Source organism: Chiroxiphia lanceolata, chromosome 5, assembly GCF_009829145.1.
Source record: "Chiroxiphia lanceolata isolate bChiLan1 chromosome 5, bChiLan1.pri, whole genome shotgun sequence".
Lineage (NCBI taxonomy): Eukaryota > Metazoa > Chordata > Aves > Passeriformes > Pipridae > Chiroxiphia > Chiroxiphia lanceolata.
The window spans coordinates 640,431-661,365 of NC_045641.1; the positions used below are offsets into that span (position 1 = coordinate 640,431).

The 20,935-nt window shown below is 57.6% G+C and overlaps 1 protein-coding gene across 1 annotated transcript in view; it reads right to left on the minus strand.

Annotated features, from left to right (window-relative positions):
- The window catches only part of SHANK3 (SH3 and multiple ankyrin repeat domains 3), a 242,417-nt gene that overhangs the window by 120,724 nt on the left and 100,758 nt on the right, over positions 1-20,935 (minus strand). Inside the window, 1 exon segment of the mRNA XM_032688085.1 lies at positions 5,416-5,603. Coding sequence (XP_032543976.1) covers positions 5,416-5,603 — 188 coding nt within the window.

Genomic DNA, 20,935 nt, shown 5'->3' on the forward strand with positions numbered 1-20,935 from the left:
TGTCTGAAGGAACACCAGGAATGATTAAACCGGCCACCAACGCTCGTTTCTGGAGTCGGGAGAGATGAAAAACTTGGGATTTAAAAGGAGTTGCCGCATATTTCTTTGAATTCCTTGCCAGAGACACCTGTGTATTTTAGACAAGCCTGTTTTCAAGTGTGAGCCATTCGACCACCCCGGTCAGTGGTTTCCAGTAAAAACTGGTTTTTAACTTTGGCAAACTTGGAAATATTAAATAAGCAAAGGTAACTATTTATGGTATTTTAAAGTAATGACACCCGTATACATAATAAATATATTTACTGAAGCTTGTTCTGGTTTGTTTGGTTTTCCTCTTGTTCTAGATCAGCCCAGGAAGGCTGATGAATGTTCTTATTACAACCTGAGATTGTAACTAATGATACCTTGGAACTATTAGAAAATACACTTGAGTTAGAGAGTTCTCCTGTATTAACTACTGAATAAACTACTGATTATGCATTGGATATATTTATAGGTGTCTATTTTGAGAGTGCACATACAAATTCACACAAGTGAAAATGTTACATCTATAATTATTAAATGTATTATTATATTTATTATTACATCTATTTATTATTCTATTTCTTATTTGTTATGATGTTTATATTCTATTTATTATACATCTACATATTTTATACATACTTATATCTACTTATAGGTATACTTTTTACTTCCAGAAGTCTGGAAGGTTCCAGAACAGCCTTCCCACTGGAATAGCAGGAGGAAAAGCATCAGTGGGTGTAAAGGTGGAGAGTGAGCAGTTTGTGGGGGTTGTGAAGCTGTGCAGGGTCAAGGACTCAACTCACTGACCAGACTCCCTGTCCCACTGCTTTTCCAGCACTGGGAATGGGAATGCTGCTGGAAGAGCAGCCTGGGGAGGAGGCAGCTGTTCTGGAACACCACGGGCACGGGGAGTTAAATTAAGTTTAAAGCTTTGGCTCAACCTTCCAAGTTGTGAATGGCTTCCCATCCTCCCCGCAGGGATCCTGAGCCTCCAGCCCTGCTCCTCAGTGCTTCTGGCTTAGATAAAGAAATTCCAGAGGAAACCAGCTGGCTGCTCATCAAACAGGAGCTGCAAAGCCTTCCCCAACAAAAGCTACATCCTTGCTGCGAGAACTTTATTCACCGGGAAAATAATCCTGCTATGGAAACAACCCCCAGCACAGCCGAGCGCGGCCACGGCAATAACTCAACAAAGCCACGACCACGGCCAACAGAAATCCAATTTACCATTTATTCCAGCTCAGATACTGCAGTGGGAATGTCAACAGAGCGAGGAAGCCCCGTGGGATGCACGAGGTAACAGTTGCTCCGGAGTAACTCCTCCGAATCACCAAGTGCAAAGGAACGAGACTCCAACCCCGGCTCGCTCAGGGTGTTCCTAATCCCCCCCTGCTTTCCAGGCTGGAGATTCAGCCCTTGCTGTGCCTATGAACCACTTCTCCCCGTGACCTTGTGATTTCAGAGCCGGCGACTATTGGTTCTCCCTTTGCTTGGGGCGCTCACATCTCATTTCGTTTCTCATTATCAGGCACAACCAGATCAAGGACAGGCTCTCCTCTGCCGGGATTCTTTCTCTGTCTTACAAACGAAATAACTCCATTGATTATTGCCTTTGTCATCCAACAGCTGCAGGACAGTCACAGACAACACAGACACCCTTCACTCGCACGTGCTCTTGAAGAGCTGGAAACCAGCTTGAAAGCAGCTGCTCTGAAGAGCCCCGAGGAAAGCCATCAAACAGCATCTCCTGCTCCTCTAAATCCACTGCCAAGATCCCTGTTTAGCACCAGCATCCAGGAGAACCTTCACAGGAGTCCATCTGCTTCCAAATAGGAACAGCAGCTCCACATGGGACTCAGGGATGCACGAAATGCTCCTGCACAAAAAGCTCCTGAAAAGCCTGAGAAAACCCATCACAGAGCATCTCCTGCTCCTCCAAATCCAATACCTGGACCCCTGTTTAACAGCAGTGCTCAGGAGAACCTTTGCAGGAGCCTGTTTGCTTCCAACAAGGAACAGCAGCTCCACACGGGACCCAAGGCTGCAGGAAAAGCTCCCGAAAACACCTGCATGAAATGCTCCTGAAAAGCCCCAAGGAAATCCATCACAGGGCATCTCCTGCTCCTCCAAGTCCAGTACCAAAGCCCCCTGTTTGACACCAGTGCTCAGGAGGACCTTCACAGGAGTCCATCTGCTTCCAAGAAGGAAGAGCAGCTCCACATGGGACCTGCAGTGAACATTCAAGGACCCTCAGCTTCCACCACCCAGCGGCGTTTGCTCCGCAGCTGCAAACGGGGCCAGACACAGACACACACCCAGAGGGGCTCATGCTGCTCCACTCCAACTCTTCTCCAGCATCTCTGCAATTCCCAGGATGAAAACTGCCAGAAGTTCTGCCATTCCTCTCCCTGACAGTGCCTGTTTGCAGCCCCAGCCCCCCGAAATCACCAATTCCGCTGCACCAAAGGGGTGGCTGTCAAGTCAGCTCACCAGCACATCTCAGAACGAGACACCAGCCCTACCCCAGCCTCCATTCCAGCCATCTCCTGTCCCCTGCTCCTCCCTGGGGGGATCCCTTCCCACAGCTCCTCACCCAGACTCACATCTCTGGCCAGGTTCCTCCCTCGGCATCGCACCCTCGCAGAGCCCCCTCCACGCAGGGCTCTCACCCTGGACCATCCCCCAGGCACAGCTCATTCCATCCAGCACTTCTCTGACAGCACCTCCCAAACCATCTCCCACCCTTCCCCAGACTGCCTGCACACACCACACTCCAGCTGCCACCTTCTCCCTCCAGGACCCTCCACCCCCAACACTTCCATTCCTGGGCAGCTCAGTCACCCCCCCCATCCCTTCAGGACCCTGAAGCCCCCCAGGCTGGCAAATCACACCCCTGGCCAGGACTCCTCTCCAAACAGCCTCTCCCACTGTGGACACCCCGGCACCCCCTTAGCTCAGAGCACAAGTCCAGCACCAGCTCAGTCCGGGATCTTCGCTCACACCAGCTCCCGTTTCCCGGGTGGGAGAAGCTCTCCCAGCTCCCCCCGTTCCCAAAGGCATCACGAGCGCCCTGAACATGACAAAGCACCGGCGGTGGCAGCTCTGCTCAGACTGCCAGGCTCTGCTCAGCCCAGCCCTCGACCTGTCTGCGACTCCCAGGGAACCCTGGCCAGGGGCTGACAACGCTCCTGGCCCCAAAAACATTCATCAACATCTCCAACGCAGCAAATAACCTGGAGAGTTTCCACGAGCGAGGCACTGAAGGGATTCTCTTTAACTCTCACGCAGCCTCCTCGGCCGCAGGGTAAGGAGCCAGTGGGAAGAGATTCCAGCCCTGAGGGGCCACTGCCCGTCCCACTGCACTGTTCCTCCCCACAGTGCCTCCCACAACTTGCTTTCTCTCTGGAGATCACATGAACACACGCAAACAATTCGGGATGAATAAGTGAATTCAGGATTCTGTGGCAGTTACTCCAGGACCACCTACTCGATGTAAACACATGAGGAGATACAGAAGGATGCGACAGGGAACAGTGGGAAAACGCACTGGGAAAAGCACTTCTGATGCAAGAGTCCATCCATGGATTCCTTCCAGCCTCCTGGAATCAGACACCTGCACGAATCACAGCTCCAGCACATCAAACACTCCTTAACTCCAACCACCACTGCAGAAATCCACCCCAGCCACAGGCCCTTTTCATCCACCTCCTCCTCTCGGAGGGAAAAACACATCCATGGGGACATCAGTGGGATTGCCTGGACTGCCACCTCCGAGGGGGAGCTGCCAGCTCCCTCAGCACGGGGCTCACAGGGTTCTGAAGCAGCAATTCTGAGCAGGGAAGAGCAAGCCCTGTCTCCCTCTCCCCAGCTCAGATCCATGTTACAGCCAACGCAGCTCAGCTCAGCGGCTGCTCCAGCCCGCAGTGCAAGAGGAATCCACGGAAAAAGTGGAGGCAGGAAGATGAAAAGAGGATCCTTAAACTTTCTGTGAAAAAACTATGGAATTAGGAGGCTTGCAGAGGGAGCCTTTTGTTATCCCTGCCTGCTGGAAGCTGACTTACGACCCAGCGCAGGCTTTACATGGCTCTCAGGAGTGTGTCCAACACAACAGGCACTGCTGTTATCCCTCTAAGCCTCCCGGCTCCCGGCGCTGGGAGCTGTGCCTGGAAGCTCTGATGGGAAGAGCTCCCGTGCCCACCACCCCCAGCACAAGGTGGGCTGGCACCGGGGGGCCCTGCAGTGGCCCAGGGCAGGACACCGGGCACTGCCAGCCCTGGGATGGGGGCAGAGGGGTCGGAGAGGTACCGGCACCTCCAGGGCTCCCAGGAGAGCCAGGCACCTGTCACAAGTGAGACCAACCACCCACAGCCACAGCAGAGAGCCACGGACACACCCCGGGGATGGACAGGGCACCACAGGGCTGGAGCTGACCAGGGAACCTGCAGCCCCACAACCAGGCTGGGGATCCCATGGCCCTGCAGCCCCACAACCGGGCTGGGGATCCCATGGCCCTGCAGCCCCACAACTGGGCTGGAAGCCCCACAAAGCTGCAGCCCCACAGCCGTGCTGGGGATCACACAGCCAGGGCAGCCATTGCTGCTGACCCCCAGCCCGTGGGCTGAGCAGGACCCTGGGCTGGAGATGACTGGGACCCCATGGCCCTGCAGTATCTCAACCAGTTTGGGGACCCCCACAACCACAGCCAGGGCAGCCGGTGCCACAGCCAGAGCAGGATGCCCACCTGGAGCCCGCTGCCAGTGCCATGGGACCTGGGACTGGGGACCCCACAGCCCTGCAGCCTCATGGCTGGGCTGAGGATGCCAAGGCTCTGCAGCCCCCAAAACCAGGCTGGGGACCCCACAGTCTTGCAGCCCCACAGCCAGACTGGGGATCCCAAGGCTCTGCAGTCCCCACAACCAGGCTGGGCACCCCACAGCCCTGCAGCCCCCACAACCAGGCTGGGGACCCCACAGCCCTGCAGCACCATGGCCAGCGCAGCCAGTGCTGCAGCCAGCGTGAGCCCCCTGCCCAGAGCCTGCAGCCGGTGCCGTGGGACCCTGGGCTGGGGACCCTCTAGCCGGGCTGGGGACCCCAAGGCCCCCCAGCCGGGCTGGGGACCCCCCTAACCACTGCCAGCACAGCCAGTGCAAGACCCCCTACCAGAGCCCGCACCCGGCGCCGCGGGACCCCGGGCTGGGGACCCTCCAGCCGGGCTGGGGACCCCCACGGCCGCGTCCAGTGCACCCTGTGCCGCAGCGGCGCGGGACCCCCGGAGCAGCCGCGGGACCCCCGCCCGGTGGCGGTGCCGCCCCGCCGCCCGCCCCGCGCCCCGCCCGCTCTCCCTCCATCCCTCCCTCCCTCCCTCCCTCTCTCCCTCGGTCGCTCGCTCACCCTTGACGGCTTCTCCGCGGTTGAGCTGGATCTCTCCCTCGCCCTGCGGCGCGTAGCTCTTCACCACGATGAACTTGCGGCCGGGCACGGCGCTGTACAGCTTCCGCTTGGGCCCGCGCAGCGGGGCGGGCGCGGCGTGCGGCGCGGGCTCGGCTCCGGGGCCGGGGGGCCCGGCCGGGCCGCCGGGGCTGTAAACGAACACGTAGGTTACGGTGCTGATGCCCGGCAGCTCGCGGCTCGTCCCGCCGCGGCCCGCGGGCTGCGCCATGGCGGGAGGGGGGGGGGGGTGGCCCGGCGCGGGGTTGCGGGGGGCTCAGCGCAGCCCCGGCCGGCGCGGCGGAGGCGGCGGCGGCGGCACCGCCCGGGCGCGGGCACCGGCTGCGGCTGCGGCTGGACGGGCACCGGCTGCGGGGCGGCCGCCGCCCGCCGCCCGCTCCATGGCGCGGCGCCGCCCGCCCCGCGCCGCGCTCCGCTCCCTCCGGCGCACCATGGCCCGGGGCAGGTGGTGCCGCCGCCGACGGCTCCTCCCCCGGCGGGCGGGGACGGCGCCGGACCGGCCGCCCCCGCCAGCGCCCCCCGCCCCCGCCAGCGCCGCCGCCACCCCGACCCATCACCGCCACCGCCGCCCGGCCCCGCACAGCCCCCCCTGCGGGCACCCTGCCCCGGCGGGCGGGACACGGGGGGGACGGGACGGGAGCGCCCCGGGAGGGGGGGGGGAAGGTCCCGGGGGAGCAGCGCGCGGGGGAAAGGGCGGTGCGGGGAGTGTGCGGGACGACGGTTTTGGGGGAGATGCCCGTCTAGGCGATGTGCGGGGGGACAGTTCTAGGGGAGATGCCCGTCTAGGCGATGTGCGGGGGGACAGTTCTGGGGGAGGGGGCAGCCCGGCCAGGCGATGAGCGAGGGGCAGTTTGGAGGGGCGGGTCAGTGCGGGGAGTGTGCGGGGAGGCAGTTTCGGGAGGGTCGGTGTGTTTGGGGGGGCCAGGCAGCTGCGGAGGGGACAGGTCAGCGGTGGAGTGTGCGGGGGGCAGTCTGGGGGGGCGATGCCCATCCAGGCAATGTGCAAAGGAGCAGTTCTGGGGGGGTAGCCCGGTCAGGCAATGTGCAGGGGGGCAGTTCTGGGGGAGTAGCCCGGTCAGGCAGTGGGCGGAAGGGTCAGTTTTGAGGGGGTATCCCGGTCAGGCAGTGGGCGGGAGGGGCAGTTTTAGGGGGGCGATGCCTGGCCCCCGGCAGTGTGCGGGGGGCGGTGCCGGGCTTGCAGACACTCGCGGGCGGGGGTTGCCCGGCTCCCGCTCCCGGGGCTCGGGGTGCCCGCGGTGCGCTCTGCACAGCGGCAGTGCCCGGGGCGGGGGGTCCCCGCAGCCCCCCGCAGCTGCCAGCGCCGCCACCGCAGCCTCGCCGCTCGCAGCCCCCGCACTCGGGGGGCTCGGCACCGGCTGCAGCCTCCTGGTCCCTCCCTCCTAGTCCTGCCTCTGCAGCCGCTGTTTCCCCCCCAGCTCTATGTCTGCACCCCCAACTCCACGTCTGCAACCCCAGCTCCATGTCTGCACCCCCCAAGCCCCCCAGTCTACACTCCCCCCCCGGTTGGGTTCGCACATCCTCGCCCCGCAGCCCCCCCGTTGTCGCTCTGGTGGGGCCCCCATGGGGCCGCCCCCCGAGGGTGCAGTGGGGTGGGACCCCGCAGACCCCGCACGGTGCCGGCTGAAGGAGCTATCCCCTGTGTTCCGCCCCTAAAATGACCATCACGCCAAGGGGTACGGGCTCCTTGGAGAGCGAGGAGGGAGTGGGAGAGGGGACGGCGTCCCTCGGAATGGGACTGAGCTTCCCCCGGCAGCACGCGCTGCCAGCGGACCCCCCCACACCACCACATGGAGACCATCAGAGAGCCGGGAAAGGGGACCCAACGCCAAAATCCAACGGGAGCGGCACGACTTCCCCTCCTGGCACCCCAAACCCTCTCCTCAAACTTCCCATCCCCCGGCACAACCTCAGCTGGCGGGACTGTCACCGGGACTGTCACCGAGACCGTCACCGCGGGTCCCCCGCCCGCCTCAGCCTCGGCGCGGCACTCCTGTCCTCGAGGGGAAAACCACTTAATCACGAATAAATAGCTCCCCTTTGCTTACAATGCTTCTAAATGTCACTCCGGCAGCATTTTGAGTCAATGCAGAGATATGAAAGCCCAGCTCAGCTCTCCAAAAGGGCCCTTTATGTTTTTAGCAACAGTCACGAGCAGCGCGCGGAACCCGAGGAATCGCGGGCGGCTCCCGGGAATGTGCAGCACCGCCGTGATCCCCGTCCCGCGGCCGCTCACACCGACCCTGTGCCCGCTGCCACTCGTGCCGATGCCCTGTGCCCGCTGCCACTCGTGCCAGCCTGCACCCAGCACCCCAGTGCTGCCCTGTGCCCCACGGCCCCGCTCACACCCACCCAGCACCCTGCTCCCAATCACCAACCCGCACCCTCACCCCACTCTGGGCCCCACTGCACTCATGCCAACCCTGCACCCCACTGCTGCTCACACCTACCCGTGCCCAGTGCCCCCCTGCTGCCCTGTGCCCCAGTGCCACTCACACCAACCCTGTGCCCCACTGTCACTCACATCAACCCACACTCAGCACCCTGCTGCCCACTCATGCCAACCTGCACTCTGTGGCCCACTGCCACTCATGCCAACCTGCACTCTGTGCCCCACTGCCACTCATGCCAACCTGCACTCTGTGCCCCACTGCCACTCATGCCAACCTGCACTCTGTGCCCCGCTGATGGCTCTGGCCAACCCCATGCCCCTCTGCCACTCACGGTGCCCCACACCCTGCACCCCCCACTGCCACTCACCCCACCCCTGTGCCCCACGGCGTCTCACACCCACGTGCACCCTGTGCCCCCCTGCTGCTCATGCCAACCTGCACTCTAACCCCACTGTTGCTCGTGCCAACCCTGTGCCCCGCTGCCACCCCCAGCAACCCTGCACCCCACTGCTGCTCACACCACCCCACACTGTTCCCCACTCTGTGCCCCGCTGCCTTTCATGCCAACCCTGCGCCCCGCTGTCGCTCCTACCAAGCTGCACCCAGCACCTTGATGCCACTCACAATGACCCAGTGCCCCACTGCAGCTCACACCAATCTACACCCATGGCTGCTCATGCCAACCCTGTGCCCCTCTGTCACACCAAACCGAGCCCTGGGCCCTGCTGCCACTCACACCAACCCTGTGCCCCACTGCCACCATGTACCCTGCTGCCACCCCCACCAACCCTGTGCCCCACTGCCGCCACCTGCCCCACTGCCACTCACACTGACCCAGTACCCCACTGCAGCTCATGCCAACCTACACCCACGGCTGCTCACGCCACCCCTGTGCCCCTCTGTCACACCAAACCGAGCCCTGGGCCCTGCTGCCACTCACACTGACCCAGTGCCCCACTGGCTCTCACACTGACCCTGTCCCCCTCTGCTACCTTGTGCCCTGCTGCCACCCACACCAACCCTGTGCCCCACTGCCACTCACACCCCCCCACACCTCACCCTGCTGCTGCTCACGCCAGCCTTGCCCCCCCAGGGCATGTGAACCCTGCTGCTCCCATCAGCCAGGGCTCACTCAGCCAGGGCCTGGCACTCACACTCCAGGCAGGGATCCACACGTGGGCAGTGGGCACAGGGTGGGATCACCGCAGTGCCAGGCCCTGAGCCTCTCCAGTGTTGCTCAGAGCTGTGAGAGCCCTCAGAGACCCTCGTGTGAGCGGGCAGGATCCCTCTCCAGCCATTCCCCTTCTCCAAGTTCCCATCCCCACATCTGCCCTGCCCTCACTGTGGCACTGATGCTGTTCCCAAACCGCCGAGGAACCAGGAGCTCCCCGGCTGGTCCTGCCCCTTGGCACCCCCCGGCAGGACTGTGGCACTTCTCAGCATCACATCTCACGTGAGTTTGGGAAGTGCTGCTGCTGGACCAACAGCTGGTCCTTGCACAGGTGACCCAAAGATCCAAGGAACAGCCCCAGATTCCCACGGCTCCTCTCTGGAGTGGCACTGGGGAAGCATCAATCACACCCTCCCAGCCCAGGTCCCGTCTGCCACATTGATCCTGCAGCACAGTCAGTTTGGGATCATTAAGGAGTCATTAATTCCAAATATCTCCGGAGCCGACATCTATCCAAGGGGTATTTATAACGAGTTTTCCAATAATTGCAAAGGATGCCACCATTTTTGTTTGGGCTCCTTTGGCAGGCTCAATTTCAATTAAAGGATGTTAATTACTTTCACCATATTTCATGTTAATGCCCGTTTGATAGAGACCTGTGTCAGCCCTGCAGCTGCTCCAGGTCCGGGCTCTGCTCTGGGAACAACTGGAAAACAGAATCCCCGAATCACTGAGGTTGGAAAACACCTCCAAGGTCATCGAGCCCAACCTGTGACCAACCACCACCAGAGCACCGAGTGCCACGTCCAGCCACTCCTTGGACACCTCCAGGGCTGGGGACTCACCACCTCCCCGGGCAGCCCCTTCCAGTGCCTGACAACCCTTTCCATGAAGCAAAAAAATCATCCACGAAGGGAAAGAGCCATGAGGAAAGCTGCCTGGAACGGGATGGATGTTTTCCATCGGGCAGGAGCGGAGCATCCCTTGGCGTGTTTCCACCTGGAATGACAACGTGCTTCCTCACCCGGTTTATCGCCCCGCGCCAGGAGGCACCTTGAGGCCTCCAGCCCCTGCATCCGGAGGAGCCGCAGCCCATCCCCGCCGGATCCAGGCCTGATTCCTGAGCAGCAGCCAGAGTGGATTATGAATAAAACAAACAGTGCCGTGGCAGTGTTGATTAAGCAGCTCTGGAGCTTCCGAACGTCCCCAGTGGATCGTCGTGATTTCTCTACGCTCGGTGCCCACATCCTGCGGCTCCTCCTCTCCCAGGCACACGGATGGGCATCCCACGGGAATGCTGAGCGGGAGCAGCTCCGAGAAGAGGTTGTTGGTGTGAAAGAGCAGCAGCCCTCTCTGTGCCCAGGTGAGCACAGGGCTCTCCTCCCCGTGGAAGCCGCTGACCTGGAATTCACCCATCCCACATCCGCTTCCACCGCAGTGGCCGGAGAACAACGTGGGGCCCAGCAGGTCCAGTTCAGCTTCATGTCTGCTTTGGGGAGTCTCTGGGGCAGGCAGAGGACTCCTCCCCACCCCACCTGCTGCCTCTGCTTCCAGCACCCTGCTCTGGAAGCTGGTGAGCCAAAATCGGGTTTCTCTGGAGGCTTCATCCGGAGCCGGGAGGAGCCGGAGCAGCAGCACGTGGTGTCCCTCAGGGGACACTTCTGAGGTGTCACACTTCCTCTGCCCGTTGAAACTGCCTGAGATGGGGTTGATGTGTGACTCCACATCCCATATTCCTTCAGGCATTCCAGTCCCTGGGAGCATCCAGCCTTGACAGTGCCTGGACCTGATCGTCTGACGGTGCTTCCATCGGGAACAGCGTCAGATCCCCATATGGAAGAGCTTCCTCACGAGAATGGATACTTAGAACAAACCCCTCCACAATTTCCATTTGGAATAAACCCCTCCACAACCCACTTGGAACAAACCCCTCCACAACCCACTTGGAACAAACCCCTCCACAACCCACTTGGAATAAACCCCTCCACAAATCCACTTGGAATAAACCCCTCCACAACCCACTTGGAACAAACTCCTCCACAAACCACTTGCAATAAACCCCTCCACAATTTCCATTTGGAATAAACCCCTCCACAACCCACTTGGAATAAACCCCTCCTCAATCTACTTGGAATAAACCACTCCACAATTTCCACTTGGAATAAACCCCTCCACAACTCACTTGGAATAAACCCCTCCACAAATCCACTTGGAATAAACCCCTCCACAAATCCACTTGGAATAAACCCCTCCACAATTTCCATTTGGAATAAACCCCTCCACAACCCACTTGCAATAAACCCCTCCACAACTCACTTGGAATAAACCCCTCCACAAATCCACTTGGAATAAACCCTCCTCAACCCACTTGGAATAAATCCTCCTCAACCCACTTGGAATAAACCCCTCCACAAATCCACTTGGAATAAACCCCTCCACAACCCACTTGGAATAAACCCCTCCACAATTTCCATTTGGAATAAACCCCTCCACAGCTCACTTGGAATAAACCCTTCTACAACCCGCAGGCATTTCTGTGGGAGCACAGACTTCCCTTCACAGGCAGGTTCAAATCACCACAAGTGAATTAACAGACCATAATAGTCCCCACAATTACTCCAAGCCCATCAAACGGCCCCAAATCCCCAGGACAGTTGCTTTAATTTTTATGTGCCCTCCCGGGGCCGATCAGCAGAGAATCACTTTTTGTCGGGTGAGTTCTGGGTGAAGGATTCTGGGTTTAGGTTTAAACCACCCTCCCCTGGGGAAGGGACCGGAGAACCGATCCTGTCAGGAGGGGCTGAGGGAGCTGGGGGGGCTCATCCTGGAGCAAAGGAGGCTCAGGGGGGACCTTCTGGCTCTGCAAGTCCCTGACAGGAGGGGGGAGCCGGGGGGGGTCGGGCTCTGCTGCCAGGGAACAAGGGACAGGCCAAGGGGAAACGGCCTCAGGCTGGGCCAGGGGAGGGTCAGGTTGGATATTGGGAATCCTAAGTTCCCACATACAGCTCTGTAACCATGGAGCACCCAGAGAGGATTTCTCTGTGGGAACCTTCCTGGAGCCATCTGTCCCCAAAGCTTGGTGGGCAGAAGCACACAAGGCCCAATCCCCCCTGTGAGCTCCACCCTGGCCTTGGGGCAGGAGAGGTTTTGCCATCACCCCTCCCGGAGCGGTTTAAACTCCACCAGCTCCTTCTGACTCGGCCCCGTTGGAATTTGACTGACAACCAAGAACTGCTGCTCGGTTCTGGCGCTTTACTACGTGTCCTGTGGCAGAAATGCTTTCCCTGCTCCGGAGTTTCAGGCTGTTACTCCGAGCGTGGCTGACAGATCCACAAATAGCCCGGGTTTGACGGCAACGCTTCCAGCGCCGGCGGGAAAAAAGCAGCTTCGTCACCCCCAAAACTTTCCCAGGTTCACAGAACCAAACAGAAGGGTCGAGTCTGGCAGGGATCTCCAGAGGCCATCCCATCCAGCTGCTCCAGCTGGGACACCCACAGTCAGCTGCCGTGTCCAGTTGGCTCCTGGACGTCTCCAGGGATGGACATTCCGCAGCTCTCCGGGCAGCCCGAGCTCGTGCTCCGGTAATCTCATGGTGGAAAAGTGTCTCCTGATGTTCAGAAGGAACCTCCTTGTGTGCCAGAATGTGCCCACGACCTCTGGTCCTGTCACCACATGCTCCCTGAGATGTTTGTGATGGATGAGATCCCCCAGAGCCTTCCCTTCTCCGGGACAAACAGTTCCCAGCTCTCAGCCTTTCCTCATAGAAGAGATGCTCCAGTCCCTTCATCATCTCCATGGTCTTTCACTGGACTCTCAGCAGGAGCTCCATGTCTCTTTTGTCCCAGGGAGCCCAGCACTGGTCCCAGCACTCCAGTGCTGAGCAGAGGGGGAGGATCATCCCCCTGGAAAAACCCAGGGCACCTTCTGTGCCGCACGGACACGCTGCTGGCTCCTGTTCAGCTTGGTGTCAACCAGGACCCCCAGGGCCTTCTCTGCAGAGCTGCTTTCCAGCTGGGTGCCCACAGCACAGATTTGGGGTCAACAGGAGCTTCCCTGGACTGCCAGTCAACTATTCTGGGAGAGGTCTTGAATTTGGGAATGGGAGAACCCTTCCGAGACCCCCAGGGAATCACCTGGGGCAGATGGAATGACCAAGAGAGATGAGTTCTGTCCAAAATTCGGGAGGTAGTTTCTGACACGGGGGGGTTGATGCCTCACCCTGGGGATCCCTCCAGCCACACAGGCAGAGCAGGACCCCCACCCTGTCCCCCTGCTGTCCCCAGGCTGGGTAAGGAGGCAGCTCTGGGCTGCCAGGGCTCTGGTACAGAAGGATTTCATCCCTTTCTGTTCCGAGAGCTCGGCTCGGCAAGCCGAGAAACTTCTGGTCTCAGATCATCTGCACACAGCAAAATGAGAACAGCACAGTCACCTGCTAACGAGAGCCAATTAGTGCCTGATTCCCACTGCTCGGAAGGCAACAGGAGGACGGGAGGATGGGAGCCACTGGCCTTCCTGCTCCTCCTCAGATCCCAGCCCAGCACTTGGCTAATTGGCACGAGGATGAGCGAGGATGTAAAGCAGGAGATCAGGGATCGGGGCATCCACAGGGAGCCTGGGGGGCAGAGCAGGGGAACTCAGTATCCCACAGCATCCCACAGCATCCCACAGCATCCCACAGCATCCCAGACCATTCCACAGCATTCCACAGCATCCCACAGCATCCTACAGAATCCCACAGCATCCTACAGCATCCTACAGCATCCCACAGAATCCCATAGCATTCCACAGCATCCTACAGCATCCCACAGCATCCTACAGCATCCTACAGCATCCCACAGCATCCTACAGCATCTCATAGCATCCCACAGCATCCTACAGCACCCCACAGAATCCCATAGCATTCCACAGCATCCTACAGCATCCTACAGCATCCCACAGCATCCTACAGCATCTCATAGCATCCCACAGCATCCTACAGCATTCTACAGCATCCCACAGCACCCCACAGCATCTCACAGCATCCTACAGCACCCCACAGCATCCTACAGCATCCCACAGTATCCTACAGCATCCTACAGAATCCCACAACATCCCATAGCATCCCATAGCATCCTACAGCATCCCACAGCATCCTAAAGCATCCTACAGCATCCCACAGCATACCATAGCATTCCACAGCATCTCACAGCATTCCACAGTATCCTACAGCATCCCAGAGCATTCCACAGCATCCCATAGTATCCCACAGCATCCTACAGGATCCTACAGCACCCTACAGCATCTCAGAGCATCCCATAGCATTCCACAGCATCCCACAGCATCCTACAGCATCCCAGACCATTCCACAGCATCCTACAGCATCCCACAGCCAGCGACCCAATGTGAGAATTCCCAGAAGAGGAGTAAGAGGCCGCCGAGACGTGGAGTCCCCACCCCTGGAGGTGTCCAAGGAAGGACTGGACGTGGCACTCAGTGCTCTGCTGGGGATTAGTCACAGGTTGGACCTGATGATCTCGGAGGTCTTTTCCAACCTCAGTGATTCTGGAATCCCGAGATGCTTCAGGAAGCTGGAGCGAGAGCCTGTGGCCAAGGACACACCGGTAACAGACACAACATCCAGCCAAGGCAAGAGTTGGGATAAATCCAGAGCTCCCTGTGCCTCCCTGCAGGGATTAGTCTGGATGTTGAACCACCTCCCTGAAGTCCCACCACCTCCCCCAGGCCGCGGCTCCAGCCTCGCAAACGCGCCTGGGGAAGACAGAGCAGAACTGGAAACCCGAGAGAGACAATTAATTAAAAGGTTTTGTCTCCCTTTATATAATCACAGGTATTGATTCTCTCTTTAAAGCTCTCCCTGTGCATCCCAGCCAGAGGAACGTCCCCCCTGGTGGCTGGATCTGTGCCTCCCTCCACCCTGACAGCTCAGAGGGGTTTGTATCACCGGGAAGCTCCGTCAGATCTCAAAAGAGTCCTACTGAAAAGACAAAATATAGTTTTAGCAGTTGACAAGGAGGATAATGGGATTTCTGGAAATTATGCCTCTAATCCTGCCTATCCTGCAAGATCACAGTCCTTGGGAATTTGGACAACCTGCCTGATAAGCCCAGAAAATGCAGGAATAAGCGACTGCCCTGAATTAACATGCACCTCACTCGCTGGCAGATGCTCCTCACAAGGTGAGAGGATCCCAGCTGGGCTCAAGAAAAGTGACTGAAGGGATCTCAAGAGGATCCCCAGGGCCCAAACCCGCCTGAAGGACAGAGGCAAAGGTCCAGGTGGCTCTTCCCAAGCTGCTGCTGGCCAAGACAAGCCAGTTCAAGATTTCTTCCCTATGAAATAACCCCAAAAGAATTATTATTGCAGGGCATCTCCTGGGCAGTGTCACCAGGAGTGACAGGACATGATCAATCAGTCCCTCCCTGCTTTAGGCACCAGGAACCTCCCAGTTCCAGAAGGTCTGACCTTTAACGCTCTGGTTGCTGAGTCCTTCTGTGTCTCCCAGGCACGTGGAGGACTCCAGGGGAAGTGTGTGCACACACCAGCAGGGATGTGCAGATTTACAGCTCAGAGAACCTCTTCTGCAGATCCTTTATTTGCTTTACTCCTCACCCTCTTTATTCACTTTACTCCTCACCCTCTTTATTCCTGCATTAATCAGAAGCCTGCGGCTCACTCCTCGAATCCCACTGGATTTCATCCCCTTAGGACAACGATGGCACCTCTTGGCCAATTCACCCCTCTTGACCCGCTTTGAAGTTCTCCTTTGTGCATTTACCAGGTTCTTTGACACCCCTCAGGCAGAGACACAGAGCTCACTACACCTCTGGGAAACAGCAAAGACCATCCTGGAACAGCCTTTGCCAAGGTTAATATCCCAAATCCTGGAGGTTTTTTCCCAGACCTAGTGCAGAGACATCACTATTTCAATCCCAAACATGTCCATCACTGTTCTGATCTCCCCAAGGCTGGGACTAACGCCCACAAATCATGACCCTCTTTGTCCTTGCTGTTGGAAATCCACAGTTTCCTCATGGATCCCTCCCTCCCAGGTCCCACAGGCTCCATCTGTGATTTTCTGTCTCTGATGGTAGCTGTAAATTACTTTCCAGCTCTCTATGGTGAATTTAAATAATTTGACCAAATGATATTCACTCATCCTGCCCACACAATTCCGTGATCCCGGGGGGCAGTGGCTGGAAACAGCCACGGGTGAGTCCAGAACTTACTGGAACTGCCTGGAACTGCAAAATGATCAAAATGAGGCCAAAGAACAGGGGATTGCACAGCAGCACATCCCCCATGCCCACAGGCAGCTGGGAAGGTCTCCAGAGGAAGGAAAGGCAGCTGTCACTCCTCATCCTGCTCCTGGTCACTGCCCCTGCCCGAGCACAGAGGGACAGGGCGAAGGTTGAGATGGACATTCCAACCCCTCGGGGTCCTGGGTGCTCAGCAGTTAAATCAGCCCTTCTTAGAGAATCGTGGAATCATCCGGGTTGGAAAAGCCCTCTGAGCCCATCAAATCCAGCTGTTCCCCCAGCACTGCCAAGGCCACCACTGACCCACGTCCCCAAGTGCCACAGAGAACCCCTCAGTTGGGAAAACCCCCTGAGGTCATCGAGTCCAACCATTCCCCCCAGCACTGCCACTGACCCTTGTCCCCAAGTGCCACAGAGAACCCCTCAGCTGGGAAAACCCCTTGAGGTCATCGAGTCCAACCATTCCCCCCAGCACTGCCACTGACCCTTGTCCCCAAGTGCCACAGAGAACCCCTCAGTTGGAAAAGCCCCCTGAGGTCATCAACTCCAACCATTCCCCCAGCACTGCCACTGACCCACGGCCCCAAGTGCCACACCTACACGTTTTCTTCCTCCCCAGACATGCCAGGGCAGGTGCCTTCTTGCCCATAACATTTGGGACCGGTGTGTCCAAGCCTGGATGAAGGGAAGCTGCACTCCCGGGGCTGCTGCTCCACTCAGCAGCTCATTCCGAGACAAAAGGGGAAAAGGGAAGTGGCAGCAGCACCTCCACCCTTGGGGACCATCCCCCAGCTCAGGCCAACAGTGCCAGTGTTGTCTGGGGGGGGTCTGCTTGGGAAGGGACCCTGGGCAGAATTTGGGAGCCAGTGCTGCAGGGAGGGACTCGTGTGTGAGACACGGACACGCCGAGTCACCACGGAGGAAAAGTGTTCCCAACCGAAACCTCCCTGGAACTCGGACGAATTTTCCACTTTGGAAGGAAGGATGTGTCTGTGTCAGATGCCAAATCAGGGGATTCTTTGTGTGGGAAGTGTAATTGATTCCCATTTACTCCGCATCTGTATTCCTTAAAAAAGGGAGCACGTGTGAGTCACACGCCCGGGCTGGTGGTGACGCCTCCGGCAGACGGGCACGGGGACACGCTGTCATCCCTGCTCCCAGGAAGATCCAGGGATGCAGGCAGTGCCACAGCCCTTGCAGATGTGGTGGCACCAGGTTGGTGGCTCCTGGTGGCAGTGGGGTGACCTTCAGGGGGTACCCACCTTCAGCCCCAGCCACAGTGTTTGCCCGGGGCTCCAAGTGTTTTCAGGATGAGAAAGTTCAGCTCCTGGCAAAGGGAGGCAAAGACAAGGGGTGGAACTGGGACCCAGGGGCTGAAGGTCAACCAAGGCAAATGCAGGTCCTGCACTTTGGGAGGAACAACCCCAGGGACCAGCACGGGCTGGGGGTGACCTGTTGGAGAGCAGCTCTGCAGAGAAGGACCTGGGGATCCTGGTGGACAACAAGCCCCATCCCTGGAAGTGTTCCTGAACCTGACCTTGGACACTTTCCATTCCTAGAAGAGTTCCTGAACCTGACCTTGAACATCTCCATCCCTGAAAGTGTCCCTGAATCTGACCTTGAACACTTTCCATCCCTAGAAGAGTTCCTGAACCTGACCTTGAACACTTTCCATCACTGGAAGTGTTCCTGAACCTGATCTTGAACACTCTCCATCCCTAGAAGAGTTCCTGAACCTGGATACTCTCCATCCCTGGAAGTGTTCCTGAACCTGACCTTGGACACTTCCCATCCCTGGAAATGTTCCTGAACCTGACCTTGGACATTCCCCCCATTCCTGAAAGTGTTCCTGAACCTGACCTTGGATACTCCCCATCCCTGGAAGTGTTCCTGAACCTGACCTTGGACACTCCCCATCCCTGGAAGTGTTCCTGAACCTGACCTTGGACATCCTCATCCCTGGAAGTGTGCAAGGCCGGGCTGAACAGAGCTTGGAGCAACCTGGTCTAGTGGAAGGTGTCCCTGCCCTCCAAGCCCTGTCCAGCCTAGGGACACTAGGCTTGAACACTTCCAGGAATGGGGAATCCACAACCTCTCTGGGCAATGCTTGAGATCCCTGGGTCTGTGGAACAGGGAGGAGTGGGAAAGAGCAGCTGGAGGAGGCTCTAGGGGGGGTGAAGATCAAGACCTGCATGTGAATGTTCTCTAAAACAGCCTCAGCAGCCAGATAGAGGAGCAGGGAGTAAAATCCCGTGGCATGAGTGGGAAAACGGGGTAAAAAAGCAGGATTTGTGCTGATCAGAAACTAGGGAAAGCTCCAAAAATTGGATTCCCATGCTGGAGAGGAAAACCCTGCTAAACCCCGGTGGAATTGAGCTGCTGGGATTTAACAAGGTTATGGGAGAGCTTTTATCTCCAGGGGTAGGAAAGCCAGGACATGCAGCAAAGCACCTGCTTTGGGATGAGTCATGGAGCCATAAAGAGAGAGGACAGGAGCTGGAAGGCTCAGATAAACCGTGAAGAGCAGTTGCACAAACACAACGAGAAAACAGAAGCCCCAAAGCATCACTTGTGTTCCTCTGGAGAGGAGCTGGAAGTCTAAGAAATAAGGCAGGAGACCAAAACGCTGGGGTTTAATAAAAATATTGAGACATTGGGTGCAATGGAAATGTGGTGGAGGAAAGACACAGTTGGAAAATGCAACTCCAAGCACTTGGGAAGGCAGAGCTGGACCTGGGAGGGGAGTGGGATGTCAAAAAGAGCCAAGGGAAGCCAACAAATCACCTCCAGTTGAGCTCTGGTGGAAGGTGACCCTGCCCATGGACAGGGGCAATGAGATGATCTTTAAGATTCCCTCACAACCCAAAATATTCTGGGATTCTACGAGCTGCCACTGTGCTCAGTTTTTAAAAGCAGGGACTCCAAAATTCCTAACAATTAATCTGGGTGATAAGAAACTCCCCTGGACTGTTAAAAGCAAAGGCTTTTAGTCCTGGAGACTGTTCCAAGACACCTGGTTGGATGCTCAGACACAAACTCCCTGCCAAGAAGGATGAGAAGGGTTTGGAAGGTTGTGAGGTTTGGAAGGTTATGAGCAGCAGGGAATGACAGTTAAAAAGACAAAGTCGTATTTAAATGAGAAAAAACCAGAACAGATTTCACGTTATTTTGTTAAATTGAGGCAAAAATGGAGTTGGAAGAACAACGTGCAGGAAGCCTAAAAACCCGTCATTTCCCACAAACATCCCGACAGAAAACCTGTCAGGGACTTAAAAGCCCAACAGTTAATGGAGCTTCCGAGGAAATGCTCCAAGAGAACAAAGCCAGGGGAGAAAAACAAACTGAAAAGTGGCCCCTGTGTTCCCAGGGGATGAAGATGTCCCTGCCCACGGCCAGGGGTTGGACGAGATGGCTTTGGAAGGACCCTTCCAACCCAAACCATCCAATGATTCCATGATTGCAGCCTGGGAGGAGGAAACGGGGACACGGTAGAGATCTGGGAGAGCTGGGGTGGGACTGAGGGGATCCCCAGGGATCAGCTGCTCACAGGCTCTCCCACTGCAGGGACTGGGTGGTGTGAAGGATGTGGGGAGAGGAGCAGAGCAAAGGAGGCTCTTGCTCAGCCCCAGGGAAGGTGCAGGACTCACCCCGGGGGATGTTGTGGAAAGCGAAGTTTCCACGGGCTCAAAAAGCCACAGAACAAACCCAAGGCAGAAATCCCTCCACTGGGAGAGTCTGACCCGAGCAGATTCAAAAGGAGACACCTGACTCACAGAATCCCAGGATCCCTGAGGTTGGAAAAGCCCTCCCAGCCCATGGATCCACCCTGGGCCCCATCCCCACCTTGGCCCCCAGCCCAGAGCACTCAGTGCCATGGCCAGGCCTTCCTGGGACACCTCCAGGGATGGGCACTCCAAACCTCCCTGGGCAGCCCCTGCCAAGGCCTCCCCACCCTTTCCAGCAACAAATTCCTCCTCAGCCCCAACCTGACCCTCCCCTGGCCCAGCCTGAGGCCGTTTCCTCTTTTCCAGGTCAAAACAAAGCCTTTTCCCACCCCAGAACAGGGAACACCGGGATCTGCATCCAAACAGCAAAGCTGGAACGGCCACAGGTACCAGCAAATGATCTGCCAGCACAGCTGATAGTCTCTGACTGATGCCTGAACTCCGGCAGACAAATTATCCAGCAGCAAAATAAGTGGATTTAAGGATGTCACAAAGCATTACTTCGCGTGTCAGACCTGGCTCTCCGCAGGGAATGAGCAGCCACATGGAGCTCCCGCCCTGTTCCACAGGATATATGGATATATATGGATATATATGGATATATATGGATATATCCATTTGAGGGGCAAAGAGGGGAAAGCAGAGCTGCATCTTTAAGGACTGTGAAAGGAACAGCCTAATTCAATCTATTCCAATAATAAAAACTCCGCTGCAGTTTATCAGGCAACTGCAAAGGGGGATCTGATTGAGTTTGAGAATCGGGTCTTGAATCTGGGAATCAGATTAGGAGGGAGAGTTGATGGAAAGAGCGGGACGTGCCCGGGAGTCGCAGTGCAAGAGGATTTCTGGAGCGTGTAAATGCCATAAATGGAACTCCAGGAGGGAGATAAAGGGCACTTG